This window comes from Lepidochelys olivacea (genome assembly GCF_965140295.1).
Source record: "Lepidochelys olivacea isolate rLepOli2 genome assembly, chromosome: 26".
Taxonomy (NCBI): Eukaryota; Metazoa; Chordata; order Testudines; family Cheloniidae; genus Lepidochelys; species Lepidochelys olivacea.
The window spans coordinates 2,058,651-2,086,067 of NC_140436.1; the positions used below are offsets into that span (position 1 = coordinate 2,058,651).

Genomic DNA, 27,417 nt, shown 5'->3' on the forward strand with positions numbered 1-27,417 from the left:
GTCTGTCTATCCAGACCTACCACAATGGGGCTTTGATCCTCCATTGGAGGCCTATATCGGGGTTCTCTTTCCGAGCTCCCACAACATGCTATAAAACTCCATGGTCCAGCTGTGCCACAACTGGTTTTCTGCATATAAAAGCCAGGGCTGGTGTTAGGGGTTAGCAAATAGGGCAATTGCCCAGAGACCCACACCACAGGGGACCCTGCAAAACTAACTTGTTCAGGCTTCGGCTTCAGCCCCAGGGGATGGGGCTGAAGCTCGGGGCCGAAGCTCAGGGCCCTGAACCCCATGTGGTGGGGCTTCAGCTTTCTGCCCTGGACCTCAACAGGTCTAATGCTAGCCCTGGTTGGCAGCCCCCGTGAAACCTGCTTGTCGCCCTCCCAGGGGGCCCCCAGACTCCTGGTTGACAACCACTAGCTTATAGGAACTACTTCAATACAGGTAAGGTTTATCTCAGATCATAATCTAATAGAGGGAAGTGGTTCACTAGCCAGTCTCTTGCAGCATAATTACTACTTCTATTGTTTCAGAGTAACAGCCGTGTTAGTCTGTATTCGCAAAAAGAAAAGGAGTACTTGTGGCACCTTAGAGACTAACCAATTTATTTGAGCATGAGCTTTCGTGAGCTACAGCTCACTTCATCGGATGCATACCGTGGAAACTGCAGCAGACCTTATATATACACACAGAGAATATGAAACAATACCTCCTCCCACCCCACTGTCCTGCTGGTAATAGCTTAGAGTACCAGCAGGACAGTGGGGTGGGAGGAGGTATTGTTTCATATTCTCTGTGTATATATAAGGTCTGCTGCAGTTTCCACGGTATGCATAAGCTATTACCAGCAGGACAGTGGGGTGGGAGGAGGTATTGTTTCATATTCTCTGTGTATATATAAAGGTCTGCTGCAGTTTCCACGGTATGCATCCGATGAAGTGAGCTGTAGCTCACGAAAGCTCATGCTCAAATAAATTGGTTAGTCTCTAAGGTGCCACAAGTACTCCTTTTCTTTTTACTTCTATTGTGACTTTCATCTTCAAAGCACTGCACAAACATTACCTGCTTCAAACATCACAGACAATGGGGCTCTCATTGAAGTCAATGTCAATAGTCCCATTAACTTGAGAGGGACAAAGGCCTTGCCCATCCCAGCATCCGTGTGAAATACTATCCCTATCTTACAGGGGGAGAAACGGAGGAATAGAGAGGCAAAGTGACTTGCCTAGGGTCACATAATGATTCACTGACAGATCCAAGAGAAGAACTCTGCTGTTCTTGGCTCCTGGTCCTGTGCCCAGATCCCCAGCCTTCACAGCCTGTCAGGAATCGCCAAAAGGAATACGAATCTTTTCTCAAAAGTTTGCAATATTTTCCACCAGAGAAGGAAAAGCCCTGTGATTGAATGAGCCTGAGACATCAAAGGAGAATTCCCATCTGTTCAGCGAGGCCCTCTGAAGTGCTATGTGACTGGTTTAAAACATGGAACATCAAAGGATGAAATAACAGCATCAACCTTGCCATTAGCTGTACATCCACCTTTGTACCAACTGAGCAAGAGTTGGACAAATGCCTTCCCCAACTCAGTATGCACAGACCCTGTCCTACACCAGTGCCTTCTAATGACCCATCTCTATGCCCAGGTACACTGCCTAGTGATCCTGGCGAGGTGTGTGGCCAAGTAGTGATTCATTAATATTCTATCCTATTCATGTCCTTACGCTGCACCCATCACCATGATCTCTTCAGAACTGGTCTTATTTGGACATTTAAAACCTCCAGATGTCATGCTGAGCTAACTGACTATGCAACCTTGCCTTCCTGTTTCTGTCAGCCTGGTCTATGCCATGTTGTCCTGTTGCCTCTTGTCCCTTTTCCGGTTGTAAAGTACTTGGGGCCTGGACTGTCCTTTTCTTTTATGTTTGGATTTTCCTCAGTACAATGACACCCCCTACCACCCCACCCCAGTCATGATGGGGGCCTTGGAGTGCTACAAATGTCCAATTTACTAAAGATGAATGCCCAATTTACCAAAGAAAACAAGGTCTCCTTGGTATTAGGACCCATCTGCTCCCCTCTATTATATAGCGGTTTGGGGCTCAGACAGACAAAAAGCAGGAAGAAATAGGCCTGTACAGAAGCAAATGCTGTCTTATCATCCCATATGCTTTTGTTATTTAGAGTCTCAGATCAGCTCTTCTATTACTTTGCTTGGTCTCTTTCTCAATTTTACAGTATCACTTATCACCTTGGTATCTGAACACTGATAGCGAAGATAAGATTGTCACATATAGTAACTGACAAATAGGAATGGCACAATCTGGATAAAGGTTGAGGCAAATATGCTCATTTATTAAAAGAGGAGGAAAGGATCATCTAGAGGGATCTTACCCAAATTTAGGGAAAGATTTTTAAAAATGCGTTACTCCAGTTAGACTCCTAAATCCAGACTTAGGTACCAAACTCAATTAGTGGGAGTTGACCTGTATAATCAGGTTATTTCTGTGGGTGCCTAGATATGGACTCAGGAGCTTTACTTTGAGCACCCGTTATTGCAAATCTTAGCCTCCTTCTCTAACTACTCTAAGGTGCCACAAGTACTCCTTTTCTTTTTGCAAATACAAACTAACACGGCTGCTACTCTGAAACCTATCATTGTCCAGTGACACCTACATATTTCAATGATGAGAGCTGTAAGAAGCCATAAAATGAGGGCAGAGTTGTGGAGAGCAGTCCCTGCTGGGATGCTGGTGTACCCTTCCCTCTGAAGGGTAGAGTGGATGTCTCTTTCAATGGAGTGCACTAGTTCCAGTACTAAATGCTGGGCTCAGTAGGAATCACTGGGTGAAATACTATGGCTGGGGTTATGTTGGTGGCCTAGATGATTGTGAATTTGGGAAGTCACTGCAGTCTACGTAAATAGTAACTAATGACAGAAGGCAAAGCAAAGGCCCACCTTGGCCAGGGAGGAAATAAAAGGGATTGTAACAATGCCCTGGAGCTGCCTTCTTGCCCTGGAGTTCTCATCCAGGGGAGCTGCTGTCCAGCCTGTTGGTGCTGAAAGTCTCTCCCTTAATTTACCACTAATGGCATCCTTCCATCTCTCTCGCCCCCAGACACTGACCAACCCCATCCTCCTCCTGCCCTTCCTTCCTCAGGCCCCTGTCCAGCTTCCTGATCTTCTCTCAGCCCCCTACCCCCTTCCCATCCATCTCCTGCATCACCACACTGCGTGCTCACTGCTAGTCCAGTCGTCTCCCTCGGTCGCTCAGGGCCTATCAACACTGCACCTGGGGAGACCTCCAGGCCTAGGTCAGTGGTAGCAGAGCTTGTGTAGATGTTATGGCTCGGGCTGGAGTGGTGACTCTCAAGCCTGGGGAGGGGACATCCCACATTGCCAAGCGCTGAGCCCGACAGCAGAGGTGTGGAACTCAGACAGGGAAATCCTTCTGCCTTACCTGCAGGGAATCAATTCTGGCCCATAAGAGGCTGGGAAGTTGAAGTTGTGGGTTTCAGATGTGGCAATCTTGTGGGCTTGAGTCTCTCCAAGTCCTTCTGGCTCGAGCACTGCAGGAGTATACACAATTCTTCTCACCCACACCTCTGCTCACACCAGAAACTCTCCATCTGGGTGGGTTATTCCATTATTGTCCAAAATGGGGTTTCTTGCACCTTCCTTTGAAGTACTTGGTACCGGTGGCTGTTGGAGACAAGATGTGAGACTGAAAGGACCATTCCTATGATCCCCTCTCCGACTGAGTTCTATGCATGCACTGAGAATCGAGGTACGTTGCCTGCATCAGAGTGTAGCATTTTGCCCCAGTTGAGTTTAATGAGTCTGTTTCCCTCAGAGCGAAAGCAGACTTTCAAGATCAGTCTGTTTGAAGTCAAAATTCTCTTGGCTTTAAATGCCTTTAAAAGCCATCAATATTTTGAACACTTCAGAAGGAAGAAACAACAATGTTTTTTTCATTTTCCTAAGTGGCTGTGGGACCATTACTGGACTCTTTGATCCTGAGCTAGAGACAGAGCAGATCCTTGACGTTCTGAGCATGTGCAGAGTTGAGTGGGGAGGGGGAGAATGTGCATTTGGTACTCTGCTATGCTTCCATCTCCATCCAGAGCCATTTCAATCTGTGCTGGATCAGATACCAATCAAAATCATGTGTCAAGAAATCCGTTGCATTTTCATCCTAAAATGGCAATATGGATCATCTGTTTGAAGTAACTGATTTCTAACAAACTCCTGCTAGCAAGACGAACAGGAGCGTTTAAAAGGTATCAGTCTCCCCCTTTACTGTATCTTACAGCTCCCTATACTCTCCTGTTTGTTGCTTTTCCTGCTACAACCCTACCCTTTTGCCCCTTTGCTGGGTAAGTTACAACAGTTTACCCTCAAATTAAATTCATATTCACACCAACTTACTCATGTGCAACTTACAGTACATCTAAATGCAGTGCTATGAGCCATATACCATCATTAACATAGATCAAACTTCTTCTATTTTAATACTAACTTCTAGTTTAAACAACTACTATTTTAATAGGCAGCAGTTTTAAAACAAACAAAAGGAAGTATTTATTCACACAATGCAGTTAGTCAGTTAGTGGGACTCCTTGCCAGAGGAGGTTGTGAAGGCCAAGACTATAACAGGGTCCAAAAAAGAACTAGATAAGTTCATGGAGGACAGGTCCACCAATGGCTATTAGCCAGGGTGGGCAGGGATGGAGTCCCTAGCCTCTGTTTGCCAGAAGCTGGGAAGGAGCAACAGAGGATGGATCACTTGATGGTTACCTGATCTGTTCATTCCCTCTGGGGCACCTGGCATTGGCCACTGTCAGACGACAGGATACTGGGCTGGATGGACCTTTGGTCTGGCCCAGTGTGGCCATTCTTATGTTCTTCTGAGCTTTATACATAGATGAATATATTTTAAGCCTGCATCAGAAAAGGCCATCGAATTTCAGTGATTCCAGTATCAAGCCCATAACTTGTAGTTGAACTACAGCATATATTTGAAAGACATCCAGTCTTGACTTAGAGACTTTTATGTGATAAAGAATCCAACCATTCCAGTAACGGTCTCGCCAATGCTGGATACAAAGCGAATACTCCTTCCCTACTCCTATCTGATATTCCCCAGCTTATGTTGCATTAGCACTGTTAGCAACAGCATGACGCTGGGAGATCACGTCCTGTGACCCCCCAAATCCTTTTCAAAGTCACTGCTTTCCAGGGTACTTCCCCACCCCATCCTTTAATTGAGACCTACATTCTTGGTTCCTCGATGTAGGGCTTTGCATTTGCCTGTATTAAAACACCTGCTGTTCACGTGAGCCCAGCGTACCAAGCAATCCAAGCCGGTCTGTATAGCTGACCTATCCTCATCATTAGTTGCCACTCTACCAATTCGTGTGTCATCTGAAAACTTTACCAGCAATGATTTTATATTTCCTTCCAGATCATAGATAAAGATATTGAATAGCATTGCACCAAGAACAGATCCCTGTGGGGTTGTACTGCAAACCCCTCCTTTGGAGGAGGATTCCTCACTTACAATTGCCTTGTAAAAAATCGACCAGTTCGCTGGATTTTAATCTACGTAATATGAGCTATACTGATTTTATATAGTGCTCTTACTGGGCAGGTCTAAATCAAATGCTTTATTCAAGTTTTTCCATGTCAACACAATGACCTTTATCAATTAAACTTGTAATCTCATAAAAATGATATTGAGTTTAGCTGACCAGACAGCTGTGCTGATTGGCATTAATTATGCTACCACCTTTTAATTCTTTACTGACTGAGTCCTGTATCAGCCTTTCCATGATTTTTCCCCAAGATCAATGTCAAGTTAACTAAGCTATAGTTACCTGGTTCCTCTCGGTAGGCCAGAATAACTGTGGTGAGAATATGGACAGTGTGTTTCACAAGATGGGGGAAATATAGCCCCACTTCATTCCAGATATTGCATGCTGGGGAAAAGTTAATAGCAGTGGAGAGCGCTGGAATCTTGTATGTTAACTGCGTGCTGGGGAGAAATGGAAAATAGACCAAAAAGACAGTAAGGAAAAAAGAAAAGGAGGACTTGTGGCACCTTAGAGACTAACCAATTTATTTGAGCATGAGCTTTCGTGAGCTACAGCTCACTTCATCGGTTGCATCCAACGAAGTGAGATGTAGCTCAGGAAAGCTTATGCTCAAGTAAATTGGTTAGTTTCTAAGGTGCCACAAGTCCTCCTTTTCTTTTAGCGAATACAGACTAACACAGCTGCTACTCTGAAACTAGTAAGGAAAAGAGAAGATTTACTTCTCTGGCCGCTGGGTGGCAGTAGGAACCCACGTCAGAGACCAGCTCATGGGGACTTGCCTGGAAAGAGAAAGATGAATGCTAGAAAGCAATGTAGTACAATACGTTCCCAGAGACAACATTCCTGTATTTGCATTAGGGAAAAATGAATCCATGAATAACAACTACTCTGCTTGAGTAAAGGGAAACATGCAAACAATACTGCCACAAAATGTCCAAGCTTAAAATGTCTGTAGCAGACAGACATCTTTTTATGGCTCCTTAGTGTCAGTGGACCCCAGAAATACTTTACTTTTGCAATTTTAGACCCAAAGTAACATTTTCAAAAGCATGTAAAGTGACTTAGGAGCCTAACCCCCATTGAATTTAAAGTAAGCTCCTAAGGCCCAGAGCCACAAGGGTATTTAGGCTCCTAACTCCTATTGATTTTCATTGGGGCGTAAGTGCCCATGTCACTTTTGAAAATAGGACTTAAGTGCTTTTGAAAATGTTCAGACCTGGCTGAATTTGAGGCTACTCCTTGAACAGCCTTGAAACCCGCAAAGTTGTACCTGCTTTCGTCAGAGCTAGATGTTTGGGTATATGCACGCAGGGATAAGCAAGAGGGATAGAACTTTTTTTTTAAAAAAGTTTGTTTCAATAGAGCTACTGATCTGTGTTAGACAAGTTCTACCATTTCTTTCAAACTTTATGCCTGGCTGATCTTACAGTTGGTTGGACAGCTGTGCGCTGCATAAAACAAACTAAAAGCAAAACATAACAAGTGACAGAACTTGCTTTCCAGGCACTCACTGATTTCCAGCACTTTCTCAGAGCCGAGGTTTTCCAGCCTATTCTGCATTATCTGATCATCAAGATAGCAGCTTCCCTTTTAATTATTACTAATTCTTCTCTACAACACCTAAGGCACATTAAAAAAAAATGGATTTACTTCTATTCCATTCGAGTCAGTTTAACTATCGCCATTCCTGCCTCAAACATACATTCTTTCCTGTATGCAGACACAGTGTCTGGCCCAAAGAGCGTACACATCCAATGAAGTGAGCTGTAGCTCACGAAAGCTTAACCAGTTTATTTGAGTATAGTCTCTAAGGTGCCAAAAGTCCTCCTTTTCTTTTTGCGGATACAGACTAACATGGCTGCTACTCTGAAAGTGATTCCAACATCTTCCTCTGTGAGAAACCCCAGAGGGCAGCCCAGGGAAATTGCGCTCTCATAAAGGGATAGGTTTCCTCTCCCCTTCTATTCAATGAGTGCAGTGTGTGAAGACACCGGAGAGATGGTGAAACAGCCTGGACTGCACGTATACACTAAAAAGGAGGTGTCATCATCAAAGCTGAAGGAGACTGTAGCATCCAAAATGTGTGGCTGACAGACCTGGGTGCCAGCAAGCCAGCTGCTGCAAAAGCAAAAGGAGGTTGCCATGGTAGTGGCAGCAAAAGGAAGTACTGGGAACGTTTGCCGGCCTTTCAGCAAGGTGGACTCCAGTTGGATCCGTCACAGCTCGTGGGCACAAGGACCTTTCCCCATCTGTGGCTGGCCAAGAGATGGTGGCCTCACAGTGGACATCCATGCCTTTGCCATGCAATGCAATGAAGCAATCTGCCTTCTGACCGAGCCATAAAGTTTGGTCCCTTTTGGCCTTACCGGACCATATCGTCTGGCCGCCTGTGTACCACAGGCCACTAAGCCCCACCCAGCCACAGCACACCAAGCACAACCACCTGAATTAGACCAAAATATTACAGCCCTCAGGAGACTAAACTGTTGTAAGCCACAGGCAGAGAGTAGGAGGGACTGGGGTGATGCCTACAATGGCAGGGAATCGGTTAAATTAGATATACCCAGATGATCTAAGCAGGCAGGTCACTATGGTCTTATTGCACCCGTGTTCAGGTCTTGGTACTGGCTTCCTGTTCATTTGTGGGTGCCATGAAGCTGTTGGTGACAATCTGCACTAAGCTGTCTGGGACCCAGTAACCCACAGATGCCTCTCACTTTATATCCCATTCCAACAGGTAAGGTCAGCTGGGAGGCTCTTGGTCCCAGTACCTGAACTCTCCAGGGCCACTGGCAGGGAGGTCTCATTAGGAGACCCTCTGCCTTTGTAACCCACTCTCCTTGGTGGTCCACTGAAGCTGCATTCAGAGCTTAGCATAATGGATGAAGTTGACCTCTGGTGTAACTCCATGGGAGTAAAGGGGATTGTGCCAGGGATGAATCTGGCCCGTTGTTTGGGTTAGCCTCCAATGAGCTTCTAGCCATCTTGCCTTACCTTGCAATCCAATGGGTGGGGCATCATTGCCTCTTGTAGCGGCAACTGCGACTCCTCCGCTGCCCGTGGCAGACACAAGGTCAGATGCAGGTTCCAGACACGTGGCGTCACATTGCCAAGGCCCGAGGAACTATGAAAGGAAACAAACCCGAGTAGATTGTGGATCAATGCTGGAACGTCCCTTCAAATCAAGAAGATGAAAGGATTTGCTTTGAAGTTGATTGGACCTTCAAGTGAAATCCGAAGCATCAGAACAAGGATGGATTCTTTCATGTATTGGCAGGGCTGCTGGCTGGGAGAACAGAGAGTGCTCAGAGGTGTTCTCCACGGCACCAGAGAGGCTGGTGCCCTTCTTCCTAGAGTCCCAGCTTCCTCCCCTCTGTCGGGAGGCGTTAGAGTTTGGTGGCTGGTCTTGCTGCTGCAGATCTCATTATGGTAGCTGGCTGGAGAGTCCTTGAGGGTTATTAAATGAGGAGAAGGAGGCCAGGACATTGGTCTGTTTCTTCGGGGAGAGGCGGGTTTCCAAGGGCAAAGATTTGGTTAGAGCAGTGGCAGACGTTGGTTTCGGGGGCAAGCTTGGTGGTGACCCAGGACATACGCTTCTTCTCCTATTAAGGATGGGTGGTCTCCAGTTATGTATGTTCGGTGTGACCCGCCTCACCGAGTAGTGCATTTATCCTCACCACACCTCTGTCAGGAAGGAAGTGGTCTTGTCCCCATCGTATGGATAGAGCTGGGGCAAGACAGACTCAGTGACTTCCCAAGGTCACACAGGGAGTCTGTGGTGGAGCAGGAATCGAAACTTTCCCTCATGGCCCCTCCAGCTGGAGAGCTGCAAGGCAAAGAACATGCCTCACCTACAGCAGCGGCTTGTGTCAATGTACAACTGGATTAAGCAAACAAATGTTTTTATTCCATAGATTATTATCCAGTTTATTCCCATCACAGATGGGGGAAAAAATGACACAAGACCAGATCCTGCACTCAAATTTCCTCCATAAGTTTCCACACAGGAAACCACTGGGTCCTTAAATGGGTACAGGATCGCTGGCTTATGGGCCCAAAATCCTTCAGGGAGTGGCAAATCCACAAGAGATCTCTGTACGCCAGAGCTTACCTTTGGAACTCCATGTTAGCTGAAAGATCCATTGAATCACATGGAGCCAGACAGTTCCCTACAGACCTTACACATCTATTATTCCATCAAGGTTGGGGACTAAATTACACTCATTATTGTCCTCTAATATACCTGCTTCAGATGGCACGTATAATAAATAAAAATTGCGCAGTAGATAGACAGGATATAAAGATGTAGGAGCCTGATTTAGTTTTGGATATAAGGCAGTAAACTAGAACTTGGGAGATCGCTGTTCAATTCCTGACTTTTCCCAGAAACACCTGGTATGTCCTGACTCTCCCCAGGCCAAGTTCTGATCCCCCTTCTCATGCAGAGTAGCATCTTACCCGAAAATAACCCTATTGTTAGGAGGAGAATAGTCTATCTGACTGAAAATGCTGGGGGTGGAATTTAGGGAGCCAGAATATAATTATCCTAATTGGAATTTGGCCAGGACTCGATCAGCGCCCTTACTCTTTATGAAAGATGCCATAAAAATGAAAGTTTTCAGAGTAACAGCCGTGTTAGTCTGTATTCGCAAAAAGAAAAGGAGTACTTGTGGCACCTTAGAGACTAACCAATTTATTAGAGCATAAGCTTTCGTGAGCTACAGCTCACTTCATGCATGCATCCGATGAAGTGAGCTGTAGCTCACGAAAGCTCATGCTCAAATAAATTGGTTAGTCTCTAAGGTGCCACAAGTACTCCTTTTCTTTTTTCATAAAAATGAAGTGGCCACATCGGATGCCTCCTGCGACAGGAGCACTCCCAGCGGCACAGCACTCTCCCAGCACCGCGATGGGTACCAGGGAAATGCTCGGCAATGTGACAATGCTGCTGTAAAGAGCGTTACCCAGGAGGACTCTGCTGATTTATAAAATGGTACGGCACAACGTAAACCAGACTGAACACACGACCAACCTTTGATCTCAGGGCATCTTACTGATGTGAGTTTCTCTGATCGGTTGAAGAAGAGATGAAATTCTGCTTTGAAATGGGATGTTTTCAAAAAAAGCATTTTGCTTCCTGTTATTGGTTAGTAAAATTCAGTTATTATCTAACTTCACTCCAGAATGGGCATACAGAGAGAATTTGATTTTCTAATGGGACTTGCAGTAAAAAGGAGCTGGTAGGTTCTTTACAAAACTAAAGAAACAAGCAAAAACAGGGAGTGAAATTCCATAGTCTTCTCTCTCCTCTTTGAAAAAAGAAAAGGAGTACTTGTGGCACCTTAGAGACTAACAAATTTATTTGAGCATTGAGACTAACATGGCTGCTACTCTGAAATCTCTCCTCTTTGTTCTTCTGGTACTGCAGTCTCAGTGCTTTCCTGATCATACAAAGATTGAGCTTAATATTGTCTCTCATGACACTTCACTTCCAATTTGCTGCTGTTAAAATCAGCCAGCCTGTTTCCATGCTCCGAATAACTCGATTTTGCACTTATTGCACTGCAAAGTGTCCCAGATAAAACAATTCACCCTTCACCTCCACAGCCCCCTTTTCACAAGTGTCACAGGGCAATCACCCAGACTGAAATCATGAGCATCTAACAACCAGAGACATTGCCACCCAAATCCAGATTCCCCCACTCTGGGCAAAGTGTAAAAGCAGAAGCCACCAGCAAATACACCAGGATGAAGGGGAATTTCAGGATCTGACCATTCTCAGGCCCTTGGGAAATGATCACTCAGGCCACATTCCAGTTTGGGCCAATGCATAATGGAGAAGAGTTTTGAGAGGTAATTAATCACCTGCTCTGTGTGTCTTCCCATCACTTCCTCATTAGAGGGAGGGGTTGCATAAGAATAGGGACCATGTGGAGACTGTAGAAGGTTTGACAGCTCTGGACTCAGGATGGAGGGAGTGTTGACATCAAAGGATTGCAGGCTAGAGCCTGCTCAGGGAGCCTCAGGTATATAGTGTCAATAGGCAGCAGTGAAGAGGAAAGACTCAGAGAGCCAGACAGCTCCGGGTGTTGAAAGGAGCCAGAGGGAAGCGTAAGAAGCTTAGTTTGGAGAGAAGCAGCAGCAGCAGCTATGCCACCCAGGAACACGTGCGGCTTGGAGCTGGTGTGTTGGGCTCTCATCCTCATGCAGCTGGGCATGTCAGAGTCGACCGGTCTCTCACAGCAGAAGGATGAGCAGCAGTTACATACAGCAGGATCTAGCCCAGGGCTAAAGAGTTTGTCTACAGTCCGTGGCTTCCGGCACCCACACCCTGCTCTCCGGTACCCCTTGTACATGATGCAGCTGTATAGATCCCTCGTCATTGGGAATCACCTGGGACAGCCCACCATGGAGGCATCAGCACTGCAGGAATCTGACTCAGTCTTAAGCCTTGTAGCTAGAAGTAGGTGATGTTCATTTATTCTTTTTCTTTCTTTCTTCCTTCCTTCCCTGTATTTCTAGCTTGCCCTAGGACCTGGCTCAGCAGCAGCAATGCTGTGATGGGGGTTGAGCCCTCAGGTTTGTCAGGACCTCATTGACTGATTGCTGCTTATCAGACTCTCCCCTGTTGGGCCTTGGCTATTCCAGTGCTTCTCTTGCCATTGCTTTTGTGGATTGGGACCCCAGACGTCTGTGAAGAAGGGACCCCATGGGGACCCAATCCACATCTGTACTGTTTTGACATCTGGCAGGAACAAGCTTGGGCAATAGCCAGTTGCTGTTTTGTTAACGGGTGGCATGTGGGGAGAGAAATGTGGAGGGGGGAAGTGGGGGCGGGGATGTCTTGCTCTGAAGGGGTCAGCCTGAGCCTGGATCCTGAACTCTGCAGTGGGAGGACGCTTGCCCTAGCTTCCCCTGCCAGTGGTTGAAAAAAGCTAAGGTGTTACCCTTGGGATCCAAGCTTTGGCTGGCAGGTTATTTGGAAAGGCAAATCTTTGTACAGAGGAGTAGGTCCCTTCCTCAGCCTGCCACAGGCCAGCATGGGATCAGGGAGATTGGCTAGTGCCCTTAAACACGCCGGTGTCCTGTCTCAGGCTGTAGAATCTGGGTGCTATTGCAGTATTTAGGGGCACAGTGCAGCGATTTTAATGAACTGCTTGTTGGATGCAAAGGAGAACATGGATACAGCAAGGAGAACAGCCCCTTGGGACGGCGAAGGGAGCAGACTGTCTAATTCACCAGGCAGTTTTCAAAGCCTTAGGGCATTGCATTTCTAACTCCATTCATGGGAGTCCTCGGCCTGCCGACTGCAGCAGTGGCCTCCGATTCTGAAAAACGACTGTATAATGGCAAGCAAACATTAAAATAGCTGCAGAAGCAAGCACGGCCAGATACAGGAAAGTTTGAAATAACCAACCGCCTAGCAAAGTCCCTAGAAGGAAGGAAACAGACACCCTGGTAAATCTTATTCTAGTGCTTTGGAATAAGGGTGGGGCTTCTTCCCATCAGCATAATTCCTGTTTTCTCCACTCTAAGTCGCAGGACTTTATTTAATTAATGCTGTAAATAACTGACAACAGGGAGCATTTTCAAAAGCACCTACCCTAAGTCACTTGGGAAAAATTTGCCAATTTTACCCAACAGCATGAACAGCATTAATGAACAATTCTATCAGGAGGCAGTGTGGGTTAGGAGCTAGACCCCTGGGTAAGGACTCAGCTCTGCCACTGCTGCTGAGTGACCTTGGGCAAGTCACTTTACCACTCTGTGCCTCGGTTTCCCCATCCCCTTTGCAAAGGGCTTTGAGAGCAACTGATGAAAAGCACTAGGTGAGAAGTAGGTATTTATGCAGGACTCTGATCCTATGGGAATGGATGGGATATCAAAGCCTAGTCTGGCTGACTGGTGGATGCCATGGTGCTTTACATGTTCAAACAACCCAACAAAAGGAAACTACTTCGGCTGGGATTTTCAAAGGCGTCTAAGTGAATTAGAAGCCACAATCCCATTGAATTTTAATGAGATTTTGATCACGCATTCCCTTAGAGGTTCCTTGAACCCCCCCAGCCCTCATTAACGGCAGGACTGTGTTAATCAGTGCTTGGTAAGACTGGGGCATGGTCAGGGCAAGCTGGCTGCAGCTCAGTCCGGGTAAGGTGGAAGAGATACTGGGAGAAGCAGCTGGTGGATATGGGGAGTCGCCGCAGTTTGACCTCCTGTAGAGCAGAGGGCATAGGATTAGATCTGCCCCTCTTGTTGGGGGTGTGACCACCATTTAGTACTAGACTGCAGTACTGGGGTGCATTAAAGACTCAGCTGCTCCGGCGGGGCTGGTGTTGGTGGGGGAAAGCAGGGTGAAGTTTGAGGTTCACTCCTGCCATACTTCCTGGCTCTGGGGAAGCTGCTGCATCACTACATAGCTCATTCGGCCCACGGAGGGATGGCTTTGTGCCTTTAGAGAACAGGACACCTAAATACATACTATAGAAAAGGCCTGGCCAGGGCCACCAAGGCCCAGTGAGGCCAGGACAGGGTGGTACTGCAGTGCCCCAGGGCCAGCACTGGGAGGCAGAATACTTGGGGGGAGGCAGATGTTCCAGGAGCCCCAGGGGGGTGCAGATGCTGTGGGTCTATTCCTACCTCCCCTGGTGAGGGGCAACATGCTCTCCTGCGTGAAGGCCGAGCAAGGCGGCTGATGCCCCGGGGCGAAGGATGGAGCTGGGGCCGGGTGTAGGGAGCAGTGCACAGAGCGGCAGTTCTCCCTGGCCCTTATGGGACCCATGTAAAGAAGGTAGAGAAGGCGCCTTGCCCCCTTGGCCCCTACCTGCTGTGCCACCCTAGGCAGAACCCAGCGAATTAAACCAATAAACAAGATACGACTCCCCATGTGGGGAGTAGGGGGGTAATCTGGGTCCAGGCCGGGGGAGATCCCTTGGAACGGGGCAGAGCACCCCACACCCAGGGGAAAGGGACCATTGTGAAAGCGAGAGGACTGCTCCCCCAGGCCTGGCCCATTGCCCTGCTCCACCATGCACCAACCAGCAGGCCTGGCCTTCATGGTCATGGGGGGGTGAGGGTGTTAGCAGGCACACAGCAGCTGCACCCCCAGAAGCTCCAAGAGGCATTGTGCCACCCCCCCAGTGCTCTCCTGGGGGCATTGCAGCTCTGCCCACCCCTCACTGCGGTACCAGTGCCCCGTGGGCAACCCCTGGATTCTTTACAGTCCCCAGAAGGGGCTGTGGGGTGAATGCTTTGTGCTGGACAGGTCCCTCATCTCTGGCACTGTGTTGGTCTCTCGCAGGTTCTCTCCAGGCTGGGGATCACTGGACTCTCTCTTTCGACCTGACCTCCATCTCCAGCAGCCATGAGGTGAGGCTAGCCGAACTGCGGGTCCGCCTGCCGTCCTTCCCCCAGGCCCACAACGTGACGGTGGACATCTACCACAGCCACGAGCACAAGCGCCAGGGCAACCAGACCTGCGTGGACAGGCTCTTCCTGGGCACCTTCACCAGCAGTCCTGCGGTCAGCCACTCCTCCTGGAGAGTGTTCAACGTCACCAGCTTGCTCCAGGCCTGGCTCCACCAAGGGGTGGCCTCCAGCAACGGGAAGCATGCAGATGCTCAGGGCTCCCAGGGGCAGGAGCGGATTGGGTCAGACAGCAATGTCACTGACTTGACAGGTGTGCAGAATTCCAGTGGCTCCAGCCAGGCGGAGCCAGCCGTGTCCCATGGTGCGACGGACAAGGTCCTGCTGGTCGTCTTCTCCAAAGATAAACCTTCAGCAGAGCCCTCCTGGACATCCACCCTCATCAGAACTGTGGAGACCTCCAAGCATGTCATGATTGACAACGCCTCTAAAGAGCTGGGAAACCGCCGGCACCGCCGGAACAAGCAGGAGAAGCAAAGGATTAAAATGGCCGACCTCTCCACCCCGGGCCTGGGGGAGGAAGGCAGGTCTCTGTGCAAGAGGGTGGATATGATCGTGAACTTTGAGCAGACTGGCTGGGGAAGCTGGATTGTCTACCCCAAGAAGTACAACGCCTATCGGTGTGCGGGAGAGTGCCCAGCGCCCGTGGATGAGACCTTCAAACCAACTAACCATGCATATATCCAGGTAAGTGAGGCCTCTTCCTCTCTGCTAGAGCAGAGGTTCCCTAAACTGCCCCCCAGCACTATGGGATGAGTGGTCCCCTGGCTCTGTGCAGGGTGTGGTCTGCTGAGCATGGAGATTATAGTGAAACACAAAGAATAGTGGGCAGTTTCCCAAGTTTCATCTCATGTAAAATGCTAAGCCAACTACAGCATCCTAGAACCAGAGATATTCGAAACGGGAAGGACCCATTAAGTCTACAGTCCATGTCCCCTTTCCCATCCTAAAGCCATTGCAGGATTGGCCACTGTGCTTTTTAGTGTATAGTCTAGTCTAGTTTTAAAATGTCTCAGAGTACAGGGCTTCTGCCACCCAAACACACGGGGGTGAATTAAGACTGGGGTGGCGGGGAGGTTCTCAAGCAGCCGCTATCCGCTAGCTGAAACGTCACCCTGAAAGCAGCTCCTCCATGCCACAGGAATCTCAGTCAGGCCCTGCAGCCAGCTGGAGCCAGTGGGGTTCTGTGCAAGGGTTGGCTCCTTTACCTGCAGCAGGTCCTATCCTGGGAACATTATTACATCCAGGCTATATAAGGGGAACCTATACTGCTGTTGAGTGGGTACTGTGCTCTAGGAGCAACCTCACCGATTTCAGCAGGGCTACTCACAGAGCAAGGACTACTTGGGGGCAAGGGGCAGCTCTTGTTCTGTTTGTACAGTGCCTTGCACAATGGGGTCCTGGGTCATGGCTGGGGCTAGTGTGTGCTACCAGGATACAGATAACAACAGCACTTTTTGTGGGAGCAAGATCTGGCCCAAATCCTGGCTGGTGATTTTCCAAAGGGACTAGTGATTTTGGGTGCACAGCTGGAGCGGACTTGCCAGGGCCAGGTTCCCAGAGGGTGGGTGCTCAGCACTTTCTAAGAATCAGGCCTCTGTAAGGCGTCTCAAGTGGGGCACCCACAGTCACTAGACTTGTTGGCCAACCTTGCCCACAGGCTGCATTGGTACAAGCCAGATGACTAACGCCTTCCCCTTTCCCAACAGAGTTTGCTTAAGCTGTACCAGCCCAACCGGGTCCCCTGTCCAGCCTGTGCTCCGGTCAAGATGAGCCCCCTCTCCATGCTGTACTATGAGAAAGGGGAAGTCGTCCTCCGCCACCATGAAGACATGATCATTGAGGAATGTGGCTGCAACTAAAGCAAGCTGTTCTCCTCTGGGTGACAGAGATCCTGCGGCTCAGTGATGAGCACAGGCAGGCTACCAACATGAGACTCGAGGCTCGTCCTGCCCTGGGGGTGGCAGGGAATAAGCCCTGTGCAGCCAGGAACCAATCCACAAGGATCTGAAGTCTAAGTGCTTATAAAGACAAAGGCTCAGGTCATCACCCACCCACAGATTAATGCATGACAGGGATCAAGCTGCCCTGGTGGAGCTGTCCTCTTGGGATTCCGACCTGGCCTCTCCAGGCAGCCCTCACTAGAGAAGGCTGGGAAGAAGACTGAGGAGGATAAAGGCAGGGCTGTGGGAAATGCACAACACCCCCCTTGACATTAGACCCCACCCCCGATGGGAGAATCTGGGAAGGCAAGCTCTGCAAGGGGAATTTCATGGCTGTTGCCTTCCCCCAGCAACCCCTGCTGCAGCTTTGCCTGAACTGGGCCAATGCTGGCCAGCAAAAGGTACTCACTCAGGTGTAAATAGCTCTTCATAATGTTCTGTGAATGTTGTAAATAGATAGATCTATATTTCGTGCATATAGGCCAAGAGATTTTTATCGCTACCCCCCAAAAACAGTTTTCCAGCAAAATAAATAAATAAATAAATAAAAAATGGAGCGTGCTAGTTACTTTCCTTTCTGTGGGCTTCCCCTTATCTACATGCGGTGTTATTCGTCTAAACCAAACCAATAGGCATTAACTGCTCTGCCGTTGTCCTCTGGGGCTGTGCAGGCACGGTTTCCTTTCGGAGTCTGTATTTCTAGACACTGCACTGGGAAAATGTTCTCGTCTGCAGGATATTTGATGTGAAGCATCTCTTGCAAAAAGGTTAGGAGCCAAATTCTGCTCCCAGCCGAGGCACCCAGGAGGCAGAGAGCAGCATTTGACCTTGGAATGGACAGAGCCATTGAGAATGCAACTAGCTTGGTCTCCTTTGTTATTGTTCACTATTGTTAAACATGGCAAATGCTATTTGTTTTTCTTCCACGTGTGATAAATGTTCTGGCCTGTTACAGTCTGGCTGAGAGGAGAGGCACAGGTGTTTGCTTTGAAAATCTCAACCATTAGTGTGATTAAATATTAAGACAGTCTCGGGAATTTAGATATTTTCTATTACAATGAACACATGGCATTCTTTTTAGGATTAGTATTACACTGGGTAACTGGGTACACAGATTGGAACCCCATCGTGCGAGGTGCTGTACATACACAGACAGTCCCTGCCCTGAAGAGTTTACAGTCTAAACAGACAAGAGTGGCAGAAAGGAACTATTGTTATCCTCATTGAACAGATGGGAAACTGAGGCACAGAGCAATTCACTGGCTTGTCCAAGGTCACATGGGGATTCTGTAACAGTCTCGGGATTTAAACCCAGGCCTCCTTAGCCCTAGCCAACAGCTTAAGCACAAGACTATCCTTCCTCTCAAACCCTGCAGGGCTCACTCGTAACCAGAAACAACAAGACGGTTGCTACTGGCAAGCAAACTTGTGAGTATCATGGAGGTGCAGAGGTCTGGACTGAAATGTACCAGACTCCTCTGGACTGAAAATCTCAGCTCAGCTCATGCTTCTAGCTTCTTCAGTACCCCTTTACCTCTAAAATCTAACTCACAGTGTTAAAGCCATGATAACTACACTATGATTAAATAACTAGATCCACAATACAAGGTCTTTTCTTGTATTATTGACCAATAAACAGACAGACATATTTAAATAAAATGGTGCCTGGCATATTCCAGAATCATGCTTTGTTTTCACCGTTGCAATTACTTCTTTGGCTTTAATCTCCATGGGACCCCCACCCCACCCCACATACTTCCTTTGTGCATTGAGGCCCCCTGGGGAGGGAGCTACTGTGGCAGAGGGAATCCCTTACAGCTCAGCAACACCGAGCACAGGGCCCCGATCCTGTCCCTGGTGGCGAGGGAGCAAACACTGGCTGCTGCAAAGACACTGAGCATTCCTTAGCAGCAGTGGGGGGCCCTCAGCACCATGCAGGATCAAACATGGCAGACATGCCAAACCCATGGAAAAAAACCAAACAGACAGAAATTGAGCTAATTTTTGGTTTAATTGGCTTGTGAGTTGCTTGTTGGCTAGTTTTTGGCTTGTAGCAAGCAGGGGCAAGCGGGGGGAGAGAGTCCGGGATGCACAGCAGGCCCACCATAGTCCCAGACTGCATGCCAGGGGGATCTAGTCACATAGAGTGCTGGGGTTTTTAGGGATTGGCTTGTTTTGAAATAGGATTAGCTTGTTTTTTGTCTTATTGTGAAAGTCGGGGTGCTTATTTACCCTGTGAAAGTTGGCAATTGTGCAAGCCACAAAGTGCCAGGGGCTGACTCCCCACAGCAGAATATGAGGAGATCTCATTTCCCCCAAGTGGGATCCTGGGGAGGGTGGATTGTCTCTTGTGTGGCAGGGCTGAGCGCTCACCACAGAGGCAGGTTGGCTCTGCAAGCCACTCATGCTCTCAAACATGCCCAAACTAATGAACTCCAAAGCTAAGCAGCGAGTGCAGCCAGGTATTGTCCACACAGAGACAGCTCCTCTGAAATCCTGCCTTGGGAACAGGCAAACCAGGGTTCCACCCACCCTGCTAGCTCCCCAGCTGCTGGCCGTCGGGCCACTGGCAGCCACTGGGAACTAGAACAGTCCCCAGACTGCTCTAACTTATGACAGGGAACCAGCTTAGCCCAGGGAAAGAAAAGGATCAAGGAAGGCAAGCCAGCTGAGGGTAGGGCCACTGTGTCCAGGCTGAGATCATTCGATCCATCAGCAGCCTGCAATACCATAGAGCTGGGCAAAATTTTTCCATCAACACACTTTTTTTTGGAACAGAAAACAGCTTTTGCAACAAAATGGAAATTTTTGTAGAAAAAATGATTTTGGTTGCCATGTCAGCGGGAAAAACCAAACCAAAACAACCCACAGGACCCAAAATTTCCGTTGTCAAATACTCCAGAAAAAGAGTTTCCATTTTTCAAAGACAATTTTTGACATAAAGAAAAATGTTTTGTTTTCATCATACAATTTCCATGGGAAAAATATCAACTTCCCAACAAGCTCCCAAAAGCCCTGCTGAGGGGTGCGATTGGTTTGCTTGAGACTCCAGAGGGAGTGAATGGTGGTGATGGTGGGGGGTTTTCACTGGCTTCCTTCCTACTTCTCAAGTCCCAGAAGATAGTGAGGTGGCATTTGGGCCCCTTTGATTAAACAAATAATGTGGGCATGTGTGTGCATTTGAGCAGGACACTGATACAGGAGGCATGATGTAGTTAAGTGGGTTTTGTGAAAGACAACCAAGCTGCCCAATGAATGGGAACATGCACACAGTGGTATGAGAATGAGTCCAGAGAACGTTCACTGGCCGATTCATAGATTGTCTTTCATTGGAGGACAAAGCTTGTGAAACACCTTCATCCTGGGAAGGGAAGGGAAGGGAAGGGAAGGGATGGAAAGAGCTAAATGGATTTTTTCTCTCTCTTTCTTTTCTCCCGCATCTTAAAAACAAGGAAGAGATTCCCCCCAGTTACACATTTTAGCCATGTCCTTTGCTCTCACATCTGGGACCTTTTGGTTTATGAGGAGGTGGATGTTTGTGAAACAAGAGAAAGCCCCAGCCCACCCCACTCCCCAGGAGGGCTGGAGCTGCAGCCAGACTCTCAGCTATGGCACCACTACTTCACTACACAACCCGGACACATCCCTCCCTGAGCAGGTCCATCCTGTGCACCGACTGAGGCTGGGGACCAAGGGAAAGCATAGCATGCAATGATGTAATTAAAGACTGTATCATCATGCATAATACAAGGGGCTGAACTGCATGTTGCAGGTCCTCAGGCGAGTCACTGCCTTGCACCGAGCCTGCCTTTCTCTCGGGGTAAGGTATGGAGAATGATACCTTCTGTGAGTTGTTTGCTAGAGAAGGGCACAGCATTCTGATTGCAGAGAGTGAAAGGGAGAGGTTTCTGTCTCCCTGCACAGCCCGGTCCTGACCTGAGTCTGGAGGTGGGGGTGGGTCTTTACTTTCTTTGCCTAATGATTTTTCTTTCCTCAGACATCTGTTGGTGGCAGCCAGCTTTACAGCACAGCATTCCTCAAGCCCATCTATCCCTTGCCAATAAGTCTCCAGCAGCCCCCTGCCCCTGTGACATTGCTCCAGAGCCAGGGACTCCCCCCATTTTAAGGATCAGGGAAGTAAGAGATAACAGAAGCCACATCACGACCAGGAGACGGTCATGTTTCCAACAGGATCAGCCAGCGCACACTTGCGAAGCCTGACTGCATTTCCTAGCAGGACAGGTCCCCAGGGCAAGGCAAGGCAAGGCATTCCCCACTTGCTAGTGCCTTGTCCAGTCTAGCTGAAAGTATCCGGAGCAACGGGGCCTTCCCCACAGCCTAACCTGGCTCATCCCCAGCAATCCCTGCTGTCCAGCCCTGTTTCTCCTTGCTCAGGGTGTCCTGTCTGTTACTAAATGGCTGTCTGACTCTGGGGAAGTTTCCTACCCATGGGACTTGTGCATCCCTCACCATCTGTACAGGACCCACGGACCCCTCTACCACACCCCGAGAGACTGGCCTGGTCTGGCCTGGCCCAGCCCTGTCATGCATTCCCTCCGAGAGCTAGACACCCTCTCTGGGGGTGCAAATCATGCCACCCACATCGGAATGGTGATGAGCCCATACGGGTTCCTGTCCCCTTGCTGCTTGTCATGCTCAGAGCACCCCTGTCCCCCACACCGCAGAGCCAGTGCTCATGGTGCCCCCAAAGAGCAAGCCCAAAGGATTCTGGGATGGCTCCCAGAAGAGGCTGAGCATGGCTCGTGTTGGGACAGAGGTCAAGAAGCCCTTCCTGAGTCCCCTCCCTGCTGCAGAGCCCCAACAGCAGGAGGATTCCACATCCCCCCAGCTGCCAGCATGGGCTTTGGCCTGATTAACTCCAATCCACATCCAAGCCCAGGGATAAACAAAGCGCGTCTGGTTCTCACAGCAGAGGCCCTCCTCCCGGCATTGATCACCAGCGCTGCTTACATATTCAGCTGGTATGTCCTGCTGAGACCCGCCAGTAATTAACAAGCCACTTGAGGGTCATTTGCAGGAGCCATTAAACTGCTCCAAAAAGGGGAAAAGCCTTGCACTGTGCTAATGCCAAGCATGAGTCAGACGCCCCCAAAATTATAAGGCTGGTTTAAAAAACAAACCAGGAACCTGGCGGCTCTTTTTGCCTTCTCGGTGTTGAGTCTTTATGGGTTGCATTTCCAAGGTTTTGAGTGGGTACTTCGAAAGCTAAGACTCTCCTACAACTCCGGGAGCCAGGGCTTTAAGAAGAACATCAAACACCAGGAGACTCAGGATAAAAATCTCATTGATCTTGCTATGCATGGTGCCTACTTAAGGGCATAGAGCTCTGGGGCTTGCACTATGAATGGGGACCTAATCTTTGTTAGCAAAAAGCTTTGCAGCCCCTGTGAGCATCAGCCCTTCTGACAGCCCAATATACATTTGCTGTGTTAAGGAGAAGGCTTTTGTTGGGAAGAACAGCAGTGCAGTGAGACCAGGCACGCTCTGGCCTCTAGACCCTAAGTGCTCAGGCAGTTTCCACGGGCAGTGCCAGTTACTGTGTTCCCTGCCTTTCATGCAGTAGCCACCTCTCTGTGTTCTGAGGTCAGTGCCACTTGTGAAGGGAAAGTCCTGCCTCTGGGTGCCTGCCCAGGGCTCTCGCTGAAGTCAATGCAAAGCGCAGGCCCATCACCCATAAGAGGCAGGGCAGGCAAGTGGGTAGGGCCCTGGGCTAGAAGCCAGGAGGCTTGTGTTCTGTTCCTTGTTCTGCCAGGGACCTGCTGTGTAACCTTGGGCAAGTCACTTCCCTGCTCTGTGCCTCAGGTTCCCCTCCTTCCTGTCTTCTCTATTTATTAGGCTCAAATAAATTGGTTAGTCTCTAAGGTGCCACAAGTCCTCCTGTTCTTTTTGCTGATACAAACCAACACGGCTGTCACTCTGAAATCTGTTTAGACAGTAAGTTCATCAGAGCAGGGATTGTTTCTCATGCTGTGTACGTACTGCACCTGGCACCATGGCACCTCGGCACCTCATGGTGCTACTGTAAGTATCTGAGGGTAGAACTGGGGCCTGAAACGAATAAATCAATCAACCAAAATGTGCTGAACTTGGGGGGAGGGGGAACGACTCCTTTAGGGTCTCTTCACCAGCCCAGTGAAATCTGCCTTGAGCGCCCATCCAGGGATCCGCAGAATGGCCAGTGGGTCTTCAACTGAAAGAGGAACAAACCTGTGCTGGAAACCACTTGGCTGCTTTTGACTGGGGTTAGAACAGGGGGATGGTGCATAGCACAGCTTCCACGGTGTTGGATTCCTGAGGAGGAGAGCGCCCCTGCTTGGCTCTATCCCCCACTGGCTGTGGGTGCAGCTCCGAGTCAGGCTGAAGTTGAAGTTTGAGCCAAGCTGCAGTATTCTCAGCCTCAGCTCCTAGCCTGCAGTTCTCCATCCTGACCATAACGCAAGCTCTGCAGAGGCTCAGGCTGCTGACCTGGGGCGTGCACCGTTTGTCCTCATGAAAGATTCTGCTCTAAGTCACACAGTCCGAGGGACACACAGCTTTACACCTAAGCCAGGTCTGGCGTACAGTTCTAATTTCCCTCCGGGACATGGCATGTGTGTCTGTGTAGACTCCTCATCAACGTGCTGGGTGAAATCCTGGCCCTACTGAAGTCAGTGGGGGGTTTGCCATTGACTGAGCATGCAGACACTGCAGCATAGCGTCTAACTCACTGACAAGGTGATTGGGGTGAAGGCCTTTTAGGAGTGGGGTGAGCATCCTGCCATTTGGAGCAGTTTGGTCCCTTCTGCAGGCAGGGAATTTGCCCTTCAGAAACATCTTTACAAGTTGGCCTGGGCAGGGATGAATTATTGGTCTCCAGGGAGAAAGGAATCATCCCAACCTTCCCCCAGCTGGGTGGCAGGTTAGAACAGGAGACTCCAGCACCAAAGCAAGGGGACTTGGAAGAGCAAATCCCACATAATCAACAGAGATGCAGTTCTTGCATCATAGAATCATAGAATATCAGGGTTGGAAGGGACCTTAGGAGGTCATCTAGTCTAACCCCCTGCTCAAAAGCAGGACCAATCCCCAATTAAAACATCCCAGCCAGGGCTTTGTCAAGCCTGACCTTAAAAACTTCTAAGGAAGGAGATTCCAACCTCCAACCTGGCTGGAATCAGGAAGCAAATCTCATGGGAAAACATATCCTCATTGTATTTGCAAAGTAGAGACGTAGCCAGTGCTTTGGTTGCTAGTCAAGTTGATAAATTGGAGACAGTTCAGAGAAGAGCCATGAAGATGTTTAAAGGACAAAAAAACCTGCCTTATAGTGATAGACTCAAGGAGCTCAATCGATTTAGCTTACCAAAGAGAAGGTTCGGGGTGACTTGATCACAGCCTGAGAGTAGCTACCTGGGGAGCAAACATTCGATAATGGACTGACTCTTCCATGTGGCAGACAAAGATAGAACAATGGCTGGAAGTTGAAGCTAGACAAATTCAGGCTGGACACAAGGTGCCCATTTTTAACAGGGAGTGTAATTAAGCAGCGGAACAATTTACCAAGGGAGGTGATGGATTCTCCATCACTGGCAATTGTTAAATCAAGACTGGATTCTTTTAAGCTATGCGCTACTGGACCAGGAATTATTACAGGGGAGCCCTAGGGCCGGTGTCATGCAGGAGGTCAGACTAGATCATCACAGTGGTCCCTGCCATCCTGGGAATCTATAAACACCGAACCTTAGAATCGTTTTAGCTTCCTCTCTCAGTGCACGAGGCCAGATTCCTGAGAGACTGTCTGAGTCATTGCTCCAGTCTGCTGTACTTGACCTGACAGCAGTGTAAATTTGCAGACAGCATTAGCCTGATTATTCTGCAGTTCAGGGCCTGCAAGGGTCTCTGTCAGCAATGGAAACCTGTGGGACTTCCCACCTGCCTGTTTGCTTAACAATATCCACCCTCAGGAAGGCCAAGCCCGAGTTCTAGGAGGGGAAGATAAGGGGAGTTTGCTCTGGATCCATATGAAAAGGAGCGAGTGGGAGTAAACAGTCTGAAGGGCTGTTTATGGGGAAATTGCTTATCAGAGGCACAGGAGTAATGCTAAAGCAAACTGTTGATTACGGCCCTGCCTGGGCAGCACCTGGGCCAGAGGGGAGCACTGGTTCCACCTCCCCTCCCTGATCCTTTCACTCACTGGCTCAGCTGGAGACGGCCCCTTTGAACAGTGTGGATAAGGCACTGGCTCAGAGGAAGGATGGCCCAATGGCCAGGGCACTGACTAGCTGGGACTCAGGTCAGTTCCCTGCTCTACCACAGACTGCAGAGGGGACCGGAGGAAGTCACTTGGGCTTTACAAAGTGTTACCCCAAGTGAGTAGGGAGCCTAAGTCCCATTTAGACTCTAGACACGAATGGAAATTAGGCGCCTAAATACCTGTTCAGGGTCTGCACCCAAGTCACTAAATGGGCCATCTTGATTATCACTAGAAAAGCTTTTTTTCTCCTGCTGATAATAGCTCATCTTAATTAGCCTCTTACTCCACCTTTTCATATTCTCTGTATGTATATTTATATCTTCTTACTATATGTTCCATTTGATGCAGCCGATGAAGTGGGCTGTAGCCCACGAAAGCTTATGCTCAAATAAACGTGTTAGTCTCTAAGGTGCCACAAGTCCTCCTGTTCTTTGTATGAGCCGCAGTCTCAGTGGAAGTCCTTGGAACGTAGGCGACTCTGTGCCTAAGTTAGCTTTAGAAATGGGACTTGGTCTCCTTACTCATCTAGTAGCTTCTGACATTTTTATCCTCCATTCCCCATCTGTGAAATGGGGCTAGCAGCCCTGCCCTCCCCCACAGGGGTTGTGAGGAGAGAGACATTAAGGGACAGCATCTGAGCATCTCACAAATACCTAAGATAGTGAGATAAAGTAAAATCCTCCCTGAACCTTCATGCCAAATTCAGGCTATGTCTACACTTACATCGCTCCCAGGGCACAGCTGCACTTCTGTAGCACTTCAGCACAGACCCTCACCACAGCGAGAGGAGGGGTTGTCCTGTCATAACAGGGAATCCGCCTCCCCAAGAAGTGGTCGCTAGGTCGACGCAGGAATTCTTCCATCGACCTAGCGCTGCCTGCACTGGGGGTCAGGTCAGCTGACGATGTCTCACAGGGGTGTGGATTTTTCACACCCAGGAGGGAGACAGCTATGCCAGTGTAAGTTTCCAGTGTAGACCAGCCCTCAGGCTGACCCTGAAGTTAAGTGGAGATTTTCATACTCCAGGAAAGGTTAACTCATCCACCCAGCACTGTCACTCAGTGGTTTGAAGAAATCCATACCCCTGAGCAGCATAGTTAGACCGACCTACCCCCCAGTGTAGACAGCGCTAGGTTGAGGGACGAATTCTTCCATTGACCTAGCTACTGCAGCTCTGGGAGGTGGACAAATACAGCAGCAGGAGAACCCTCCCAGCGGTGTCCTGGGCGTCTACACTGAAGTGCTACCACGGCACAACTGCAGCCATGCTGCTGGAGCAGTTTACGTGTAGACGGTGACAAAGCCTTCGTAGCCTGCGTCTCTCACCCCTTTACTGCTCAGTTTTATCCCCCGATGGAAAATCCCCATAGAACTGAACAGCAACAGTGTTAGAGGTTTGAGCAACTACCCTGAAGAATTGAACAGAGGATTCAGCCGCAATGGATTGGATGCAAAACCGAACAGAAGGAACTGAAGAGAGAGGGAAATCCGGTCAGTCTTGAAAGAGTCCCCTCCCTGTTCAGTTCCACAGGGTTTTGCCATAAGGTCCTGCAGTCTCTGCACTTCCCAGCACTGAAAGCACTAGTGCCAGAAATAAAATACAATGCATAAAAATTATTAACAGGGCTCGATCCTTTAAATGGATCAGGGTGGAGGGATGTATGCGGGGGGTACGGGACCCGCTAGAACCTGTGCAGAAAGACCACTACTGATTGAAGGAGACTTGGCCGAGGTGTAAGTGTCTCCCTACGGAAGTTGGGTTGCAGGCTCGGGGGGATAGTATACGAGACGGCACATTCTGCTCTGTTTCACAGGGGGCGGGAGAAGGAACAGTTAGTTCAGTGGAGTCTCATACTGGTGTAATGGAGAGCAAGTCTGGCCTTGTGCCATGGGCCTCCTGCCTCCTCAGTTCCTGGGGTGCTCCACTCCACAGACAGCCTTCCCCTATTATGGTTATTATTTGTATTGCAGCAGCCCCTAGGGACACCAGTGAGGGAGCAGGGCCACACTGTGCTAGGTTCTGTACAAACACAAGCAGATGAGACCATCGCACCCTGAAGGGGTAGATGAGGGCAGGGTGTGGGGGGTTGTTTCTGATGGGGTTCCACTGATCCCTGACTTCCTAAGGGCCCCAAGTCCCCTGTGCTGAAGGATTCTTCTAGCTCAGACAGTTCCTGTGTTGCATATAATGAGAACAAAACC

The 27,417-nt window shown here is 48.9% G+C and overlaps 1 protein-coding gene across 1 annotated transcript; it reads left to right on the forward strand.

Moving 5' to 3' along the window:
* Positions 1-11,742: 11,742 nt before the first annotated feature.
* Positions 11,743-16,880, forward strand: NODAL (nodal growth differentiation factor; the record flags this gene model as incomplete). Its single annotated transcript, XM_084614977.1, has 3 exons — positions 11,743-12,055; positions 14,894-15,705; positions 16,728-16,880. 3 exons carry the CDS (start codon positions 11,743-11,745, stop codon positions 16,878-16,880), a joined length of 1,278 nt encoding a protein of 425 aa, XP_084471103.1.
* Between the last annotated feature and the right edge of the window lie 10,537 nt (positions 16,881-27,417).